We start from the raw sequence: 19,113 nt of genomic DNA, 5'->3' as shown, positions 1-19,113 counted from the left end.
AATCTTGTTACAATTATTCACAATTTAAGTCAGACAATTATGTAAAATGAAAAAGATGTTCAAATTTTGGAGAATAGAGAACAATTTTGGAAAATATTACTTATTATAATTGAAAATTGTCCTGTTGAAAGTACATTATATTGGTGACTATTCAAATATCGTATAATATTCTAACAAGGATAAAATTTGTATCAGAGACAAATTTTGTTAATAAAACAAGTAGCATTTCCTAGATGTTTACATTATTTTGTCCATTTCCTGTACATTACCTGGCTGTAACGACAGTTCGTCTGGTTGATTTGGCGAATATGGATACTTGGCCATTACTTGTGGACAGTCCCAAGATTCATATAATGTTTCCCCAACTAAACCTCGTTTAGGCGGCGAGACAGCCTCCAGCCATCGTTCTCGTTCTGTATTATTGTCACACATCAAAATATATTCTACGTGGCGACCGCAATGGTTTTCGAGAAAAGTTAGTATCATAGCATTTCGTCCAGCAAATGGCGTTTCTTCGGGTGCCGACTCTAGGGCTAAAAGATTCCGTTTGCACGCGTCTATGACGGTGTAGCATTCGTCATGAGCACTGTAAACGAAATTTTATTGTAAACTAAACTTCGTTCTTGAGAGAATTTATTCAAAACAAGAAATATAGACGATATTAATACATCATTAAAGAGAGACAGTAGGTTGAAAACTAAAAAAATATATTTTGTTTTTTTCTTAAAGTATTATATTCTAATAGAGAATATTCTTTGAACGTTTCTCGAATCAATGTTTTTAAAGTAGCATTGATATCTCAAAAACTTTCAATTTGCTAAAATTTTTGCAGCATTTTCTTTATTATTTAATTTTATTTTCCACATCAGATTTTTAAATAAAAATGTTTAGTTTTTTATAAACAACAATAGTCTCAAATTATAGGTAAAAATCACGTTTTTAATTTAAACAATCGCGATTTTCTTAAAAATCTACACCTAAATAAGAAAAAATTTGGAGGACAGATTTAAATTTCTTCTTTATGATGTATGATTCTTATAATATTTTTACTTTTAGAAGATTCTGTGAAATATTATAGTGATCATCATGAATTATGTTTCAATAAGCATCTACGGCAATAGTTGGTGAAGCTATTATTCATAATAAATCTGTTTAAAAAATTTTTTAAATATATTTTGTTAAAGATACATTATATTTAATTAAAAACCTTTTTTTATTTTACTAATTAAAAAAAAATTTATTTTCTTACAATTAGTCCTTTCAAACTATTATCTTTCTTTAGTAGCTACATTTTTTCATTCAAAAGATGCATGGTCATGACAATATTTACATAATGTATAAATATCGTGACATCCGTCTCTTGGACAAAATGTGCTGTATTGATACTGCTGCGTCTTTAAAGATCCATTTATTCGTGTTTTTTACATATGAATTAATTGTAATAAATTAATTGGTATAAAGAAAACAGTTACTTTTCAAAAAAAGATGTGATTGGTTATTGCATAGGTTTTTGGTTTTTGGATTGGTTTTTCGAAAATCAGACTATAAATAATAAAATAAACAAATACATTTCTGTTAAATCTTACTTAGATTTCAATTTCGTGACTAGAAGATAATCAGTAAGTAGTAGAAGATAAAGGGGCGTTTTGGTAAATTTCTTTCCGAATGTGAGCTTATATTCGACATCTGTCTTTGTCGACAATTGCACGACCGAGCCACTTCTAACTAATTGCTTGCTTCTCAGCATGATTGGTTTAATTTTCGAAGTATACTCCAGTTTTCTGTAATTAAATACATGCAAGTTATTTCAAATAATACAAGAAGAATAAATGTATAATAAGTAATAATGCTATAGAATAAATGTATAGTAAGTAATTAATAATAAAATAGTAAAAAAGTAAAAAAGAAGAATAAATGTACAGTAAGTAAGTAATAAACCTTGCTAAGGCTTCCATTTCGACTTCTTGTGAAGCAGCTCGCGCACCTTCGTTGCATTCAGCGACGACATTGCTCAAAGTCGATAAAACTTTTTCCCAAGACATTCTGTCCGAATTTCCCATCGATAATTTAGAAAGAATAGCGTCAGCTAATAAGGGTAGCCTACACAGAATTATTGATATAATTCTTATAATTTTCCATTAATATTGATCAATAGTGTACAAAATTTACACAGTACCAAATAAACTATTCAAATAAACTTCATATGTATAAAATTTAAATTTACTTGAAGTAATTGATTTGATATTGATATAGTACACACCTTGTAATACGCTGCATTGGTAGCATTAGGAAGGAATGCAATGATAGATTTTGGCACGCCGGTCGCATCTCTATTCGCTTGACAACTTCCAAGAATTTTACACCTTTTCGAGTTCTACAATAGAAAAAGTATAATAATGATATATCAAACAATATATCAAACAATACGTATTTAATTAGAGATGTGTGAATTGTTTGATAACACACACGCGTGTGCGCGTACGATAAAGTTAATCATTGAACGAATTTTAGAAAATAATCATAAAAAAATAATATGTTAAATGAAAATTTCCAACAGATAATAAGTGTGAGCAAATATTAAGTTAATAAATGCACATATAAATAAGTTAGTAAGTATATAGAATGTCTGAAAAATAATTTTTTTAATATTTAAAACTATTTATGAGTGATGTTTTCAAGCTGCATGTTACTAGATGTCTATATTTTATAAGCATTGGATACATGTCGTACAAATTACAATATAATTCTTATATTGTAAAAATATAATAGAAGAATAGAACAATATCAAAGTTTTGTTTTAAATTTTATAAAATCATGAAACAAACATATGAAATATTGAAATTTTATGAAGACAATTGTCTATTGTCTTCATAAAATTTCAATATTTCATATGTGTGGTATTTCATATGACATACATAAATTTTTAAGTAACTCATAAGAATTAGGAACAATAGACAAGTTTTGGAAATCGACGAACGATTAGATATACATGAGAATTAGTAATTGTTGATAAAAAATTGGTCATGCAATATAAATCGTAAGAAATAAAGCAATCAAAATAGGCAATCAAATCATCATTTTTAAACTATTCAAATTCGAATTTTCAAATATGAATTTTTCATACCCGAAACAAATTTGAATTAAATTCACTGATTTAATTCGATTCAAATTTGAACTATTCGCACACTTCTAGTATTTATCATTGTTTCGCTTATTAATAAAAAAATACATTATCAAAATCTTCCAGAAAATACAAATGTGAAAAGTAATTTTATGTCATTATTAATGATCTTACTTGAGTTCTTTCAGGGTTATGTCAATGCTGACTTGATTCGAGCAGTATGCCACATATGAAGCCTGACACTTTTCGGCGTGTTTTAACAAAACTTCCGCTAAACCCGGCAGCATCAGATCTGCCCTCCACACTGCTTCCAATTCAGCTAGGAACGTTTGCGACGCCGACAATACGCTCGGTACCCCGCCAAACAATTTCTTTCTCTCAATCGGCGTTAAAATCTCATTCATTAGTATATGATTATTGAGGAACTCGTTTTCTAGGACTCGAAGAGAATTTAAGTACGATGCTTCAGAAGTCAAAATCTCAAACTTGGCTTCTTGAATCTTCTTCTCTTCCGGTGTTAATTTTTCTAATATTAAACATTTTTTAAATAATTTTTTATAACCAAATTAATAATGCTAGAATTTCTGATATACACTACTAGTACTAAAGATCTATAATTTATGTTACGTATATTAGATTTTCGTATACTAGATTTCGTATACTAGATGTTATGTATACTAAATTTTCAGTACAGCAGTGAATTTCGGAACGCAGCTTAGGCCAATAACAAGTAAGATAGATGTAGATTTCTATATAAATATATTTGTCAAATTTTAAAAATATTAACCAGTATTGGTTACTTGTTAAGCAATAAGTATTTGTATTGATTTTTGACTTATTTAAATGTTGTATTAAACAATTAAATAAGAATTAAATAAGTAAAGTCAAAATGTTTAGTCTATTTTTAAAATTTGATAAAAATCTTTATCTATTTAGTTATTAGCCTATTTTTATTAACTTGTTTATAAATATGCAAACTATTTTTCATATTTAATTATTATTAAAAAAGATATATATATATATAATTAAATACAGTATTTAACTTACGTAAGAGGCCACTGTGTATCACTTGTGGAGTATGACACCAAAGCATTCTCTGTCCTGCTCTAGTAAGATCCGCCGCGGCTGATTCCGTCTTCCACATCGTATCTTCTACCTGCGAATGGAAAATTATGTAGTATAAAATAAAGAGATAATTTGCCGCATAAATAATTAAATAATAATTTTTTTAAATTAGAAAATAATACAATATTTTAATAATAAAAAGAAATGACAGTAATAAAAAGAATTTGTGAAGTTTCTGTATACATCGTAAAAAAAGGATAAACAATCTCATTATATTATATAAAGAATATATTAATACGTGTTTATAAAAATTATTAGTAAAAATATTAGTTTTTTAAATTGCATTCTATTAAAAGCAATTCAGAAAAATATTTTATAAAGATAATCTACTTAAAAGTTTTTTCGGAGAACACAGCTCTTATTTGAATTTTAAGCATAGATAATATTTTTAATAGGATAGATATGTTTAATTTTAAGCATAGAACATTACCTCTTCATAACCTTCGGAATCTGATTCGAAAGCAACACGAGCCACGGCGGCCGCGTAAAACTGATAGAGAGGTTCCTGATCGGCGAGCACACTATAATGATCTAGAATAATAATTTTATCAATGCGAGACTCTATGATTCCCATGCGTGAGCGTGACAGTCAAGCATTGGGAAGCGTAAATTCTGGCGTGAACGTTAATTAATTGGAAGGAAGTACCATTAGAATCCTGTGAAAGTGTACAAGCGTACGCTTTTTACACGTGCAGTGAGTGGCATTCTTACGCGTGTGGGAATATTCCGAAAACCGCAGAGCAAAAACTCAATATTTGGTTTATGAGAATCGTTGAATTTAGTTTCTGCTTGGTAAAATCAGGTCGCTCTCGCAGATGCGCTAACAAAACTCGTTTTCCCTCGCGACTTCTGATTTCTAATTTATTATTTAGAGAAATTTACATGGAATTATCTGAAGATTAGAACGTCATTCTAGGCTCCTAGAATCTTTTAGATTAATCTTTATAATAATGCTTTTGTTCTTAAGGAAAGATAAATAGAGTTTTCAAAAGGATAAAAGTTATTTTTCGAATTTTTTAAAAAAAAAGTAATAAATCAAATAAGATTTTTTAATTGAATATAAAGTACTTTCACATAAATAAATAGAAGAGCACCAATTAAGGTCGAAGCTGGGAACCAAAGAGAAATGATGATGGAAAAGACATCAACGTCAAATTGATATCTTTTTGATGCAAAAAATCGATTTAATTCGATGAATTATTTCTTACTGGGTTAGGATAAGAGCAATTCAGAATTTAATTTTGTCATGCAGAATCTATTAAAAATTTTTTATATTAATTTCATTTTTATATTTAACAATCTAAAAATATTTAAAAATAATTAGACAAAACATATCTCATTTCTAAAAAAATTCAGATTTGTAAGAGTAATCATATGATGTTAAAAGCATCTTCAAATCTAAAATTCTATTTGGGATAATATTTGAAATAAATTCTTACAATATTCTACGATGCTTGTATCATATTAAATTGACGATTAACTTAATTTATAACATTTTTTGGTTCAGTTAATGATTGCATTTCAATTCCGGCTGTGTTCCGTGCGCAGTTTACAAAACTGAAAATATATTTGAAATTTACGTTTATATTATTAGGTATCAGGGTTCAGCCTCAATCATAATTAATATTGCTATATTTATTTATGTGATTCACTTAAGCGGTATAGTTAAACATTTTAATTATTATTCTTCATAATGTACTTCTATTTATATTTAAAAAATATTTTACGCAGATTTATTATAAATAAGTAGCAGTTAGTTATCGACACAAATTATGCTTATTAAAATGATGATAATCGTGACATTTCACAGAAATGTTCTAAAAATAAAATGCCTTGAAAAATTGAATGCTAAAGAGAAAATTTAAATCTTGTTCTTCTCTAAATAAAGAATAAAATTTTTTGTGTTTATGCATTTTTAAGAAAATGATAAAAAGTGATAATTAAGCAAAAACGCGGTTTTTACCTAATTCAGAACTATTTTTGTTATTAACCTCTTAAGCTGCAGGTTGATTTTGTTTGAATGTGCTCTAAGGGGCAGATAAAAAGTATTTTTTGATTTTTTTGAAATTCTGTATCCAGGGGTTTTTGGATCGCAGAATACAATTACGTGATCAAAATGGTTAACAATTTGACGCTATATGGTGTCAATGCCTCTTGGAACACGAAGAAAATGTGCGTGTCATATGGCGACAATGCCACTCAAGGAATAAATAAAAATAATTAAATATTTTTATTTAAAAAACTCATTTAGAGAAGAAAATTAATTAATGAAGAAAATATAACTATAAAAATTTTTGCCAAATCGATCGAATAATCTTTAAGATATTGTGATTTTAAAGAGATTTTGTTTCAAGAAAAATGCATTTAAATTATATTTGCTTTGCGAATATCCTTTAAGTATTAGAAACAAATAATGAACAATAATCTTAATATACTTTAAGAAACTGCAAAAAAAAACAGGAAATTAATTTTTTCAAAGTTTTCAATCTACTATCGTCCCTTAAGATATTATCCATTATAATTCACACATTATTTCTCAATTTATAGAATAGCGTATTTGTTTCATAAATTTCAATATTATCGTGCGCACTTTATATTTAAATTAGAAATTCTTTTTTAAATGAAAAACGGTTTGGAAATTATCGAAGCTCACCGACGTCGACGCCTGTCGGGGTTCTTGAGGAATCATCGCTGCTGCTTCCCATATACTGGCTATTAGTATAAATCGCCTCCTTGCCGTTATTGTTGTCACGAACACCATCGTTTCCTTCGTTCTCGTCGAGGTAGAAAGTCGGTGGGCCAACGACGCTCTTTCGGCTGAAGTGCTTCAATCGGAAATTGAAGTACCTCCCGACGTCGATGTGCGGCTCATTGACAGACTGCTCCTTGTCGTCGAAGGTGGACTCGTCGACGGACGTTCGCCGCCTGATCCTGCCCAGGCTACCCTTGGTAATGCTCCAGGTTCGCCGCAGCATCTTTATCCGCCTGCCCAGAGTCTGAGTTAGACTGGCCTCCCTCGGTGGCGGCGGGGTCGGCCTCGTAGGGCATTCCTGGTAGGTGTCGATCAAGTAATCGCCGCGCGGCTGCTGTGTAATGCCCGTTTCCGTTTCCGAATCGCTGCTGAGGTCATTTGGCTGGCAGGAATACAGGCTCTCGTACGTGCTGTCGTCGGAAACGTTGTCTAATAAAGAGAAAGTCCGATCAGGGAAACCGGAAGTTACCGAGCTGTTACGAAGATGTTCGCAACCATTCTTCGCACTTTCTTTATTAATTCTGGACTTAACGAGAAAGTGTCTTTGTATAATCTGTATTTGTAGAAAGAAACTTCAGGACACGTACACACAGAAAAATATTTATTCTACTGCCAAGAGAAGCAATTATTCTCTTTACTTTTTTCCTTATGATAAGTAACGGTTATCTTCAATAAAAAATATTTTCTTGATAATCTTAAAATATACTTATCACAAATTTGAGAAAATCTCATTATTATACGTATACTTGAAAAAAAGAATGTATATTCTCTCTCTCTCTCTTTCTCGAAGAATATTATAAAATGGAATTGAAGAAAAATCAAAGTAATAAGTAAATTAAATTTCTATTTCAACTTAATATTCTTAATTGAAGTAAAATTACTAGGATTTAGAATATATTTTGAATAAATTTGTTACTTATGACGAACTTACGATAGATTTGCGAATATATAAACTTTTGAATTATTTAAAAAAGTGATACTCATTTTAATTCAAGTTATATATTTTTCTTTATGCAGAAATTTATTTTAAGTAAATCCTACTTGTTTCAAGTAAATAATAAATGTATTTTAAAATTATTTATCAAGAAGATATTTTTTACAAAAATAATTGTTACTTAAAAAAAGAAAACTAAAAAGTGAAAAACTGTTTTTCTTAGTATAAAAATAAATTTTTCTGTGCGTATGTACATGCACACTCACACATACAAATCTAATGTAACATTTAAGTAGTTTCGATATCTTACATTCGATTAATATACAAGACTATAAAAAGACAACAGGTTTTTTCTTACTTAAAGATGTAAACACATCTCGATATAAAGAATTAAATCATAACATAAAAAATAATTTATTCCTTAAATATCGGGCCGTTGCAAGAATGTAAAAAAATTGTGTTAGAATGTTAGATAAATAGAAAGAAATGCGATGTCGTTTATTGAACGCTTTGTGATCTTAAAATATTGTTGCACGAATGCACATGCATTCATGTTTCTTAATTAGTCAATAAAATGCGAGAATAAGGAAAATGCAAATGTAAATGTAATGTTAGACAGTATAATTAACGAAAAAAATTCGTGATTAATAAATCTTTCCATTTTTTGGCTGCATTTGTTAGCAAATTAATATGCCAATTTTAATTAATAACTTGCCGGCAATAATAAAATTATCATCAAACTCGTACTGTTGCCATTATGTTGCTGTAATAATTTATCACTCAACGCCGACATATTGCTAATGCGAAGTTACTCTGATGCTGTTAAACTGCTGTAAACAGCAATACCTATACATTGGCTGCGTTTAGCAGAAAAAGCAGCTTTGTAACCGTTATAAGATTCTACAATATTGGATCCAAAATCAACTCTTTCGGTTCTTCTAAATGTGTACGTATATATAAAAGAATTTTACGACGGTTGCAAAGTTGCTTTTTCTGCTAAACAAATTTTTTTGTTTGTTATCTGCACATTGCTTCAATATATTCAGTATATTCGAAACTGTTAAAGATAAATATACGACAAGCTACCAGCATCATAAGGCAATCACAGATTTTCTAGATTTTGCTTAGATACGCCTCATGATTTGAGTCGTTGCAAAAAAATTCGAAAAATTTTGTTAGAACAGATGGAGAAGCAATGTCGTTTATTCAACGGGCTTTCAATACGCGAATTCAAGTGTATTTCAGATAACGCGAGAATGAAGGAAACGTAAACGCAGAACGTAACATCAGGGATCAAAAATTTTTGGAATTAGCATCTCTTTCTTTCATCTTTTGGATCGTATTTTCACGTGTGATCCAAGGTACCCCAGGCAGGTACCTTCGTGCACGTAACACGACGTCTCCTGGATGTCCACGTCTTCGTCGAGGCTGACGACGCGTAGCTGCACCAGGCCCTGGGTCCTTCGCGGCGGATCGTCGTCCGGACCTGTCGACTTCCATTCCGCGGCAGTCTTTTGCGACTCGCTGCCGATGAGAAGCACCGATCCACCGCCCAGGCTGACGGCCACTTGAAATCATCCGGTTTCAAGGTCAGACTCGCCGAGGGAACCGCAGAGACACGCGCGTTCTCGCCCACGCGCACTGGACCACAAACGCGATACAGAGGAACAACATGCGCGAGGTGAGTCAAATATGGCCGTGGAAATATGCGATCGGATTCCCCACCGCTATGGAATTTGTCCATTGACGGCGATGACGACGACGACCACTTTCGTTTTGCCGAGTCGGCCAGCAACCGGCAATTTATGCGATGCGTGCGCCGTCGTCAAAGAATTAAGAAAAGGGCACCAAATGTGTGTGCTCCTCGAGGAAACGATTATTGTGCCAGAAAATCGAAGTAGAAATCTTATTCTAGAATTCTTTTTTAATAAAACCCAAGTGGTACGTTTGTAGATTCTATTCAAGGATCTTTCTATTCCGACCCGTGTAGTAGTAGCTTTAGTTCTGCTTATTTTACATAACGCGCGCGCCGTTATCGAAGGACATATCGATATATCTGTTTGCGTTTTTCTCTTCGAAGATGTCACGGATAAATTAAGATTCAACGCGCGTCGTAAACGACGGCGAACGCGAATTCGAGCCAGTTTTTCCGAGAAGAAAAGAGAACGCAATTTACTGTCTGATCTTCTTTGATCTCACATTACTGAAGAAAGTAGAAACTCTGATTACTCTCTCGAGACGCTTGCTCAAGGTCGAGGTAACTTGCTACCATTTGCGCTAAGGCGCGACAGAAGTTTCGATGAATTAATTCATCGGCATTCGGAGTGTTTTTAATGGAACTAGAGATCCAGAAAAGAGGTGATTGAAGGATAAAACACTGTGCAATGTACACATGTTATTTTATCGAATATTTTACCTGACAGAATGTGTAACGAAATCGTTGCACAGTTATGATGGAATTGCATTAGAGCTATTTTTGACAATTTTGAATATTCGCAGCTTCAGGAGAATTTGAAATTTCGAAATTTCATACTTTTGAAGTTTAAACTTTGAACTTTAAAGCTTTGAATCTTTGCATCTTCGAAATTAACTTTGAATTTCAAAAATTCAAAGCTTCGCAGTTTGACGTTAACTTCGAAGGTTTAAAACTTTAAAGCTCCAAATTCTTTCGAAAAAGTAACTTAAAACTTTAAACTTCGAAAGTTCAAAGTTAAATTCGAAGGTTTAAAACTTCGAAGCTTCATCAATGTCTTTCGAAAATTTAAAGTTTCAAATTAACTTCGAAGGTTTGAAGCTTCAAGACTTCAAAGCTTTCTTTCGAAGCTTCAAAACAAAGTTGTCAAAAAAGTAACAGCTCTAAATTGGATGAAAGACGCGGCAATTCATCGAATTTAAGAAGAATCCTAAACGAAGCGTGGAGAAGAGTTGGGATCAGCGTACGATTGCAATTTCTCGTCGGTTGCGCGCGGATTGACGACTCAAAGACGTTTTGCGAGAGAAGTTTTTCATGACGGCTGGTCGCCGTCATTCTCCAGTTTGGACATCTTCGTTTGAAATTCGGCGAAGGCGTCCGGCGTCCGGCGAGAACGCGGGCGTGCAGCGTGACGAGCGGGCCCCTTTTGTTCTGTTACCTTGCGTGTTGGGTCGTCGGGTCTTCAGCGTCTCTCTCATTGCCACATCTCGTCCCGGTGCGCAGCTCGGCGAGTGAGACGAGATGCCCCGGCGGATGCGGAACGCGTCCGCGGCCGGTCGCGTGCGTGCGGGCGTTTTTCGCGCGACAGAGGAAGAACGGGCCTCGTTCTTTCGCGAGGAAATTGCGTCTTTCTGCGCGGGTCAACGTCGATTTTCGCGCTGCGAAAGAACACGGCGAAAGAATTATGAGAGAACCGCGAGAGAACCAACCGAGAAAAGCAACCGTACAGCTCGCGGCTCGGCCGTGACTGACAATGAGAGCGCGCAATTGGCGCTTTCACCTCGCGTGCTGGTTTCTTAAGGGGCCCTCACACGGCCTCTTTAAGCCGACTCTCACACTGTGAGGACTCATTCTAAGACTGAAATGTACGATTTAGACCTACGTCGAAACGTTTCAACAGTTTTCTGTATGGAAAGAACGTTTTTTGCTCAAGTATCTAAAAATTTAGTTAGATCTAATTAGTTAGATGTAGATTTGAAAGTTTGTTAGACTATTAAAATAATTATGTAAGACGCTCAAACATGACGAGTAATACTGTAAAACTGACGAGTAATATTGTAAAAAATGTTGACATTTTGAAAGCCAGAGCTTGAGTGTTCTACATAATTATTTTGATAACATCTAAAATTATTTTGAAATCTATATAGCTAAATTTTTAATATTTTAAAACCGTTCTTTCTATTTGGAAGCTTCTGAATGTATGGAAATGATACTCGTGTATACAAAAATAAAAATTTAAATTTTTAATTTTTGTTTGTCTGGATACAAATATTATCGGATGATGCACACTGTATGTATTAATATAAAAGTTAACTTATTATTCTAAAGAGTAATAGAAATAAAAAGTGAGTCTAAGTGTAGAGAAGAATATGGTATATGATCTTTGTAAGCTTCGTAATATCTTCGTTATTAGAATTTTAGTGATTATTTTTGATTATATTTGTGTATATATATATACAGATTGTACTGTTTCTTTGTTATTGAATATTTTATTCGGTTTTACAACACATTTCACGTTATTTAAATATAGTTTACATGACATGCATTATATTAATTTTAACACTGCTATTTATAATATACTGAAGAAAAATCACATGTACATACGTATATATTTACATATACATATTCTGAAATATTTTCTCTTTATTTTGACTAAATATATAATTTTATAATGAAAATAAGTTTTTTTTTAATACACCAATTTTTAAAATTTATTTTAGCGAAGAAGTCGTATTACCACCGTATTATGTTAGTTTGATTCATTATGCAGTATTGGCATTTTTAAATAAATAATATCCTAAGTATTAGATATTTTATGATTTTTGAATCTAGAATTGGTGAATCTAGAAGTGAACATATTGAGGAGTAAAAAGGTGTTAAGTTTTCAATTTAAAATATTGATTATTAATAAAGTTATTGTACAAATGTAAAAGTACCACTTTCTCCTCTAATATTTTTGAAACAATTCTAAAAATTTTTTATGTATCTTGCGCCAAATATATTTTCACTAATATATATTGAATTTCTTTTGCTACTTGCTATTTCACTAATATATATTAATTATCACATAAAACTATCTTTGCAATTTAATTATTATTTTGTATCCAATTGTAATAAAAAAAGTATATAAAACTTGTAAAACAAAATTCTTGTATAACAAACAAAAACGTTATAATTTTTTACGTATAGCAATTTTTTTCAAGATCTTAAATCGCTTGCACTGCAAGAGTTATTGTTGTCAAAATATTTTTTGCAAAATTTATTTTATGCTCGATTACTCATACAGTAATTAAAGTAGCCATAGCCAAAACCATAGTCATAATCTGTAATATTGACTATTTTGTACCTTTAATAATTATGTGAATGTATAGAGATTATATATATAGCATTAAATCGGGTTAGTTATGTGCAAACTCCTTTAAAGACTAATACCTACTGTTGGCGAAATAAGTTTACATTGTCAAGCACTGCGTTTCGTGAGAAATCTCATCAAACATTTCCGTGAAGAATAATAAAATTTTATTTTTCATTTTTATTTTTCAACCTCAGTTTACGAAAGTTCACTAACAAGGGAAGATTTTCAGAAAGTAAAAAAATGAAACTTTAGTAATACATAGAAGATATTCTGTATATAATATGTAATAAATTTTCACTAATATATATTGAATTTCTTTTGCTACTTGAAATTACTTTAGAAAGTGATAATAAAATTAACTGTAAAAATTGTTCCATTTTTTGTTTTTATTTTATTATTTTATTATTTTCTGGCAAAAAAGATAGAACAAAGTTTTACAGAGAAAATCTATTTGTTTCAATGAGATTATCGATTAAAAAACTCATTGAAATGTAATTGTTTATTAGTAAAAGAAAAAAAAATAAGCCAACTTTTAGGAATTCATTTGCTCTATTTAAAAAGAATTTGGATGACAAAGAAAATAGTTTATTGCATATCAAGACATCTTCTATATATTGCCAAAGTTTTATAATTTAAAAAATTTTTCTTGTAAATGTGTACAAAAGTCTTCTCATTTTCTGGACGCTTTACGCCTTTACGGTATCAAATATATTCAACTAATCATGAGGCAGATATTAAATATATTAAATAATTTCTTTTTCTGAAGTACATAGATGCTATAGCAAGATGGAGATTTGCATTATCGTGCGCATTGAGCGTGCAGCGACCAGCGAGCTCACCGATCAAGCCGATCGTACATATTCGAGCACAATAATTATGCAAAATGAAATCGTTTTTCCATAAAACGGGACATTTGAAACCGTTTCCAGTTTCTTGCCTCAGTCAGCACGAGTGCCGGCTGCGAGCAATATTCATTGAATTTATTACTAACTGTCATTGCTTCGTCTTCGCATTAAATTTATCTGCGGTGAATCGAATTAATAGCCAGTTTCCAGCTTGTATCAATCTCGCGCAGGGACTCAAGCGCTTCTCCTGTGTATAAAATTACCGCTTCTCGTCCTGCACATCTCTCTCGTTAATTCTCTTGCGAGTATAAAGCTTATTTCGCATTACGATAGACAGTTTACAACATCCTCGTCTATCGACGACAGCCCATATGGCGGTCGCATGTGCGAGGAAAGAAGAAAAAAGAGGCAATTGCGCACGCATGTACGCGCGTGTTACGTGATTACGTCCGTCGGTTGTCGCAGAAACACGTGTGACGAACAAGCAACTTTTACTTGAACACCATGCGCGACTATGTGATCATCCTTACTGATATCACAATGCATCGTACAATGCATCGTGCGAGCCGCGCCATCGTCCTCGTGAAATAGAATTGGCGTCTTCGGCACGGTATTTTTATTCATATATCCACTCGTCCATTCTATTCTAAGTTAGATCCAATTAAATTGAAACTCTTATCTGATAAATTATACAATACGTTGCTATTAGAATGTCAATGCTTTCCAGATGACCGAACGCATTAACATGAAAATAATGTTTGTGAATTAATTAACGTAATTAGCATATAAGTCATTAGTAGAAGTGTAGAAGTGTAGAACGGGGAAAATTCATTTACTGGTTCTATGCATTCTATGCACTTTCAAGGAGTTTTTAAATGTAGCAGTTATCCTGAAAAAATCCTATAAAATTATCTGTATAAATTATCCTTGTTATAAATTATATGTACATTATTTGTTTTCGAGAAATACTTGACAATAAATCTTAATACAGTTTTCAAAAAACATTCGTCTTTTGAATCACCATATTGTTTAGTATTTTCCATTCTTATATACATACAATATGCTTTAATTTTTTATTACATTTTATAAAATATTATTTATATGTCTTGTAATTTCTTTTCATTTATTTTTTAATTAATGATATTAGCGCTGTGAAATACAAAACGTTGTATTATTTTATATATGATTAAATAATATTTTAATTATAGTACATCTTTATTTGTTCGTTTCTCTAGCTACTGACCTTGCTCTGTTATTGCCTTACGCATAAAATGAGCTTGACTTTTCTTATATTTGAATTATTAAATTTAAACATCCAATGTTATATAACTTGTTAAATATTTTTCTAGTTTATCTTGATAATTAATGATAATTAAAACAAATAGAGATTAAAAAAGTAGGAAAAGATATAATTTTCAGTAACATAAAAAAATATTGCAAAATTAATGCTTGTCAATCTCTTAATTTTCTTATTGCTTACTATTTAAGTTCGCAAATATATTTGAAATTAATAACTTGAAATAATTTGAAAATAAAACTATAATTAGTTTTTTCTCAGGTATATTATAGACTGAAACTTGCAAATCTAGTTATATTTTTATGTAGAGTAAAAATAAAAAGTAAAATGCAAGATTAAACAAAATAATTTTTAAAGAAGTCCTGATATGACAAAAGAAAAAAAATTTTATTGCAATTTCTATGGATTATTTACTATAATTTTTATTGCCAGAGCCATAATCATATGTTACGGCAATTCTAATTTTTCGACAACTATAATTTTCATTCAATATTTTATAGTTTCCTTAGAAAAAGTAACTGCCGTGTTTCGATAGTTCTGCTTTCGCTCTAAATCCGAGTATAAAAAATACCTCATTTATATGTATGATTTAGTGTTTAGTGTAAAAATAATACTCTATGCACACAAACATAAATTTACATATTTAAATGTGTAATTTAACGTGTTTTGCTGTTATTTTTACTCAGAAAATTAAAGGCTAATCTACAACGTGTTCTTTGCTTCTTGTTTCTTGCTTATTGCTTTTATGCTTCTAATATAATGTTTTATTGAAATTGATGAGATAAAAGTTGATGAACTCCGAAAGAGATAAGAAACATGTAACAAGAAATACGCTTGTAGATAAAATAATGCGTGAAGAGATAAAAAGAGTATAGGCAAGAAGCAAGAAGCAGGAAGCAAAGAGTTTGGAGTTTGTACATTGTAGATTGGTCCTTAATCACACACATGAATAAGGCAATTTTTTACACAGTTGGATTTGCAGTGTGTTTGTAGGACAGTCGCCAAAGCTTAATGTGATCAAAATGATCGGTGGATTATTCTTGGTGATGCTCGCAGGTTGGCACGCGCAACTACGTGCATACGTATTCCAATGACGCGGCGATGTGCAGAGGAACTCGGAATTAATGGAGAGTAGGTGCTTTGTCGTGGCACCTCGACCTCGCGCGGCCTTGTCTTTCAGTCACATTAAAGACAGTGTACACGTCGAGTCAATTACCGCCCACTGTCCTTCGAACACGACGTTCGTCACGAATAAATGCGATTGCGGATTACCTGCGCCTCGCTCACACGCTTGTTGCCTCATTGCACAAAGTCTCCAGAATCATATCTGTGACACAGTTGAGATACATACATTACATGTATACTGTGATTCATGACACGAAACTCATCCGGAGTGATTTCTGGCATACTAATTTCCGAATGTCAATCTGGACTTGGAAATCCCGAAAATGTAGCGAACGCTCGTTGGGCAATGTCTCGAGATATCGGAAATCGGATCAGCGTTAAGACTTTCTTAGATATAATTACGGAATTATCTGTACCCTCACCGGAACACACGCACATACGCGCGTTTCCAGAAAGTAAAAGTTCGCTCTACAATATCAATTTCGCGATTACACTCTACACAGAAAAAAGAAAGTAATTGATCCAATAAATTGTCTTATTGCTGCCAACAAAAAATATAATAATATTTGCTGTTAAATACAAGTACAACGGTCTCGATTGAATTATATGATGAATTGAATTATGATACTGATATTGCAATATAGCATATATTATTATATTGAGTATATTTTTATTGGCAACTCGCAACGAGACATTTTGTTGAATAAATTACCTTTTTTCTCAGTGTACGTATAATCGATAATAGAATCTTAAAAAGAGAAGTCCTGATTATATTGTGGTATTTCAATGCAAAAAAAATATCTTCTACCGATGACGACGATTTCTATGGTTTAACGATTTTTGACAACGATTGAGTTACAGTTTTCCTTCGAAAGCAACAAATTAAAAAATGTCAGAGGAAATTGCGAATTAGAAATTAATTTATGAAATCAAATCGATATATTTTTCAATATATTTTCTTTCAATAAGAAAGTGTCGCGTTTTAATTGTAGCATTAAATTAATCAATGGACTCTTTTCAGTCATTTCTAATAATAAAATCTTGATAATGGTAACAGTTTCTCGGTAGTAAGTCATCAATATATGTCTTCTTGTCTATCTTCGTTATCTCGACAAGAGAATCTTGATAATAACAATTCGTATTTTATTCGGATTATTATTATGCGAATGTTTACGGATGCGGTTTGTTTTCTCTTTTTTTTTTGTTGGTTTCAGCTTTCGCTGAAAAGGCACGCATTCGAATGGCAAAAAGGTTGGGCAAATCTGTCACGTATGCCATGCGTTGTTCAAGAAGACTACATCATCGGGCGATGTCGCAAGTACGTATTGTTGAAACACAGTTTGAGGAACCGGATGGCAATCACCCAGCATTAAAGTCATTGGATAGTTCCGTGATTCCGAGTGCTTGTGTAATACGCTTATAAATAACGACATTGTCGACAATATCTATATATATATAACGTTCTATCTTAGCGGCGCGTCTATTTTTGCTGTCTATCATCAGACTGCCGGTAGACTAGTGTCTTGTGTACTATAGATATAAGTAATCTCATCAAAATTATTTATAACTCCCCTGTTAAAAAATTGTAAAATAAAATTTTAATAAAATTATGATAAAATTTTGCTAACATTTTGTTGAATTCTATATTTACTTTGGAATCTCTCTCGATCCCGTGATTTTCCAAAGTTTTAACAATTTTTTTTGAAAAAATTAACAATCTTATACTAATAAAACGATAATAATAGGTTATTAAAGCAAACATTGTTAATTTATACAATACAAAGGTATCTGTGATTACTTGTTGCAATTTCATTAAAAAATTCTTTACAATTTCCTTACTTTGTTACGTAATATTACTAATTTATTTTCATTTTAATTAAATTTTATTATATTTTTATTAAATGTTAAGATGTCACATTTTTTATTAAAGCAAAAAATATTTTTAATAAAATATAATATAAATATATTGAAATTTTGTTGTGCACATTCAATAAAATTTTATCGAAATTTCAATAAAATTTATCTACCAGTTCAAATCTTAATAAATAAATAAAAAACAATGTTGTTCGAGATATGTCAAAAGTTCGTTGTAAAAGTTGCATGTTATTTTCTTTCACTTATGTAATAGGATAAGATAAAATGAAATCACTCTCCTCATTTTTCTCGCAAACTCGCCATCCTTGCAACGGCGGGCCTCAATTCATGCACGTGCGGTGCATAATTTAAATAAGCGCATAGTGCATTACGGCGTTTCTTTCGGTAAGAACATGTCTCACGCGAAAATCTTACGTCGGCGCGAGTCTTGCACTTACGTATGTATACGCAATTTGCAGAACATTCACAGCACAGTTGTAGCGGGATACCTTCAAGGAGAGGCATCCGTGTGTATTCTTAGCGGCATTACTTACAGCACGCGCCGTTTATCTGTGACAGTATAAAATTTTCTCTTCTCCGGTACTTACCGTTGATCACGGTATCGCGGGTCATCCGTGTCGCCTTGATGTTTCTGCGAGATCTCCTAGATCGTTGCCTCCTGACATTGCGCGACCATCGTTGAGCGAGCTTCTTTTTGCCCGATGCAAGAATTTGCGGTCCCTCGGTCCCTCTCCCGCTGAAATTTTAGGCTTACATGTATTTATTGCAAACATTATGTGGAATCTACTTTGTTACAATTAGCGCTTTTATTTTTTAACAACTTTGAAGGTTTAAAGCTTCGAAACTTCAAATTCTTTTGAAGCTTCGAATATTCAAAATTATGAAAAATAGTAGCCCTAGCTTATAATCCACGGCATTTAATCCACATTTTATTTAAGATTCAGAAACATTTCTAGGATATCTAAACGTTCTTAGACGGTTTTAAGGACTT

General features: G+C 31.8%; 1 protein-coding gene across 5 annotated transcripts in view; it reads right to left on the bottom strand.

Moving 5' to 3' along the window:
- Positions 1-19,113, bottom strand: part of LOC105828598 — a 51,436-nt gene that overhangs the window by 1,990 nt on the left and 30,333 nt on the right. For all 5 annotated transcript variants that reach the window (XM_036283359.1, XM_036283358.1, XM_028194236.2 and 2 more), the window contains 9 exons: positions 18,710-18,858; positions 6,900-7,427; positions 4,677-4,777; positions 4,169-4,277; positions 3,296-3,647; positions 2,261-2,374; positions 1,939-2,100; positions 1,587-1,781; positions 270-586 (listed from right to left, as the gene is read on the bottom strand). In XM_036283359.1, the coding sequence (XP_036139252.1) occupies positions 270-586; positions 1,587-1,781; positions 1,939-2,100; positions 2,261-2,374; positions 3,296-3,647; positions 4,169-4,277; positions 4,677-4,777; positions 6,900-7,427; positions 18,710-18,858 (2,027 nt within the window). The remainder of the gene's footprint in view (positions 1-269; positions 587-1,586; positions 1,782-1,938; positions 2,101-2,260; positions 2,375-3,295; positions 3,648-4,168; positions 4,278-4,676; positions 4,778-6,899; positions 7,428-18,709; positions 18,859-19,113) is intronic.

This window comes from Monomorium pharaonis, chromosome 2 (assembly GCF_013373865.1).
Source record: "Monomorium pharaonis isolate MP-MQ-018 chromosome 2, ASM1337386v2, whole genome shotgun sequence".
Classification (NCBI taxonomy): Eukaryota; Metazoa; Arthropoda; class Insecta; order Hymenoptera; family Formicidae; genus Monomorium; species Monomorium pharaonis.
This window is presented reverse-complemented; position numbering and strand designations above follow the sequence as displayed.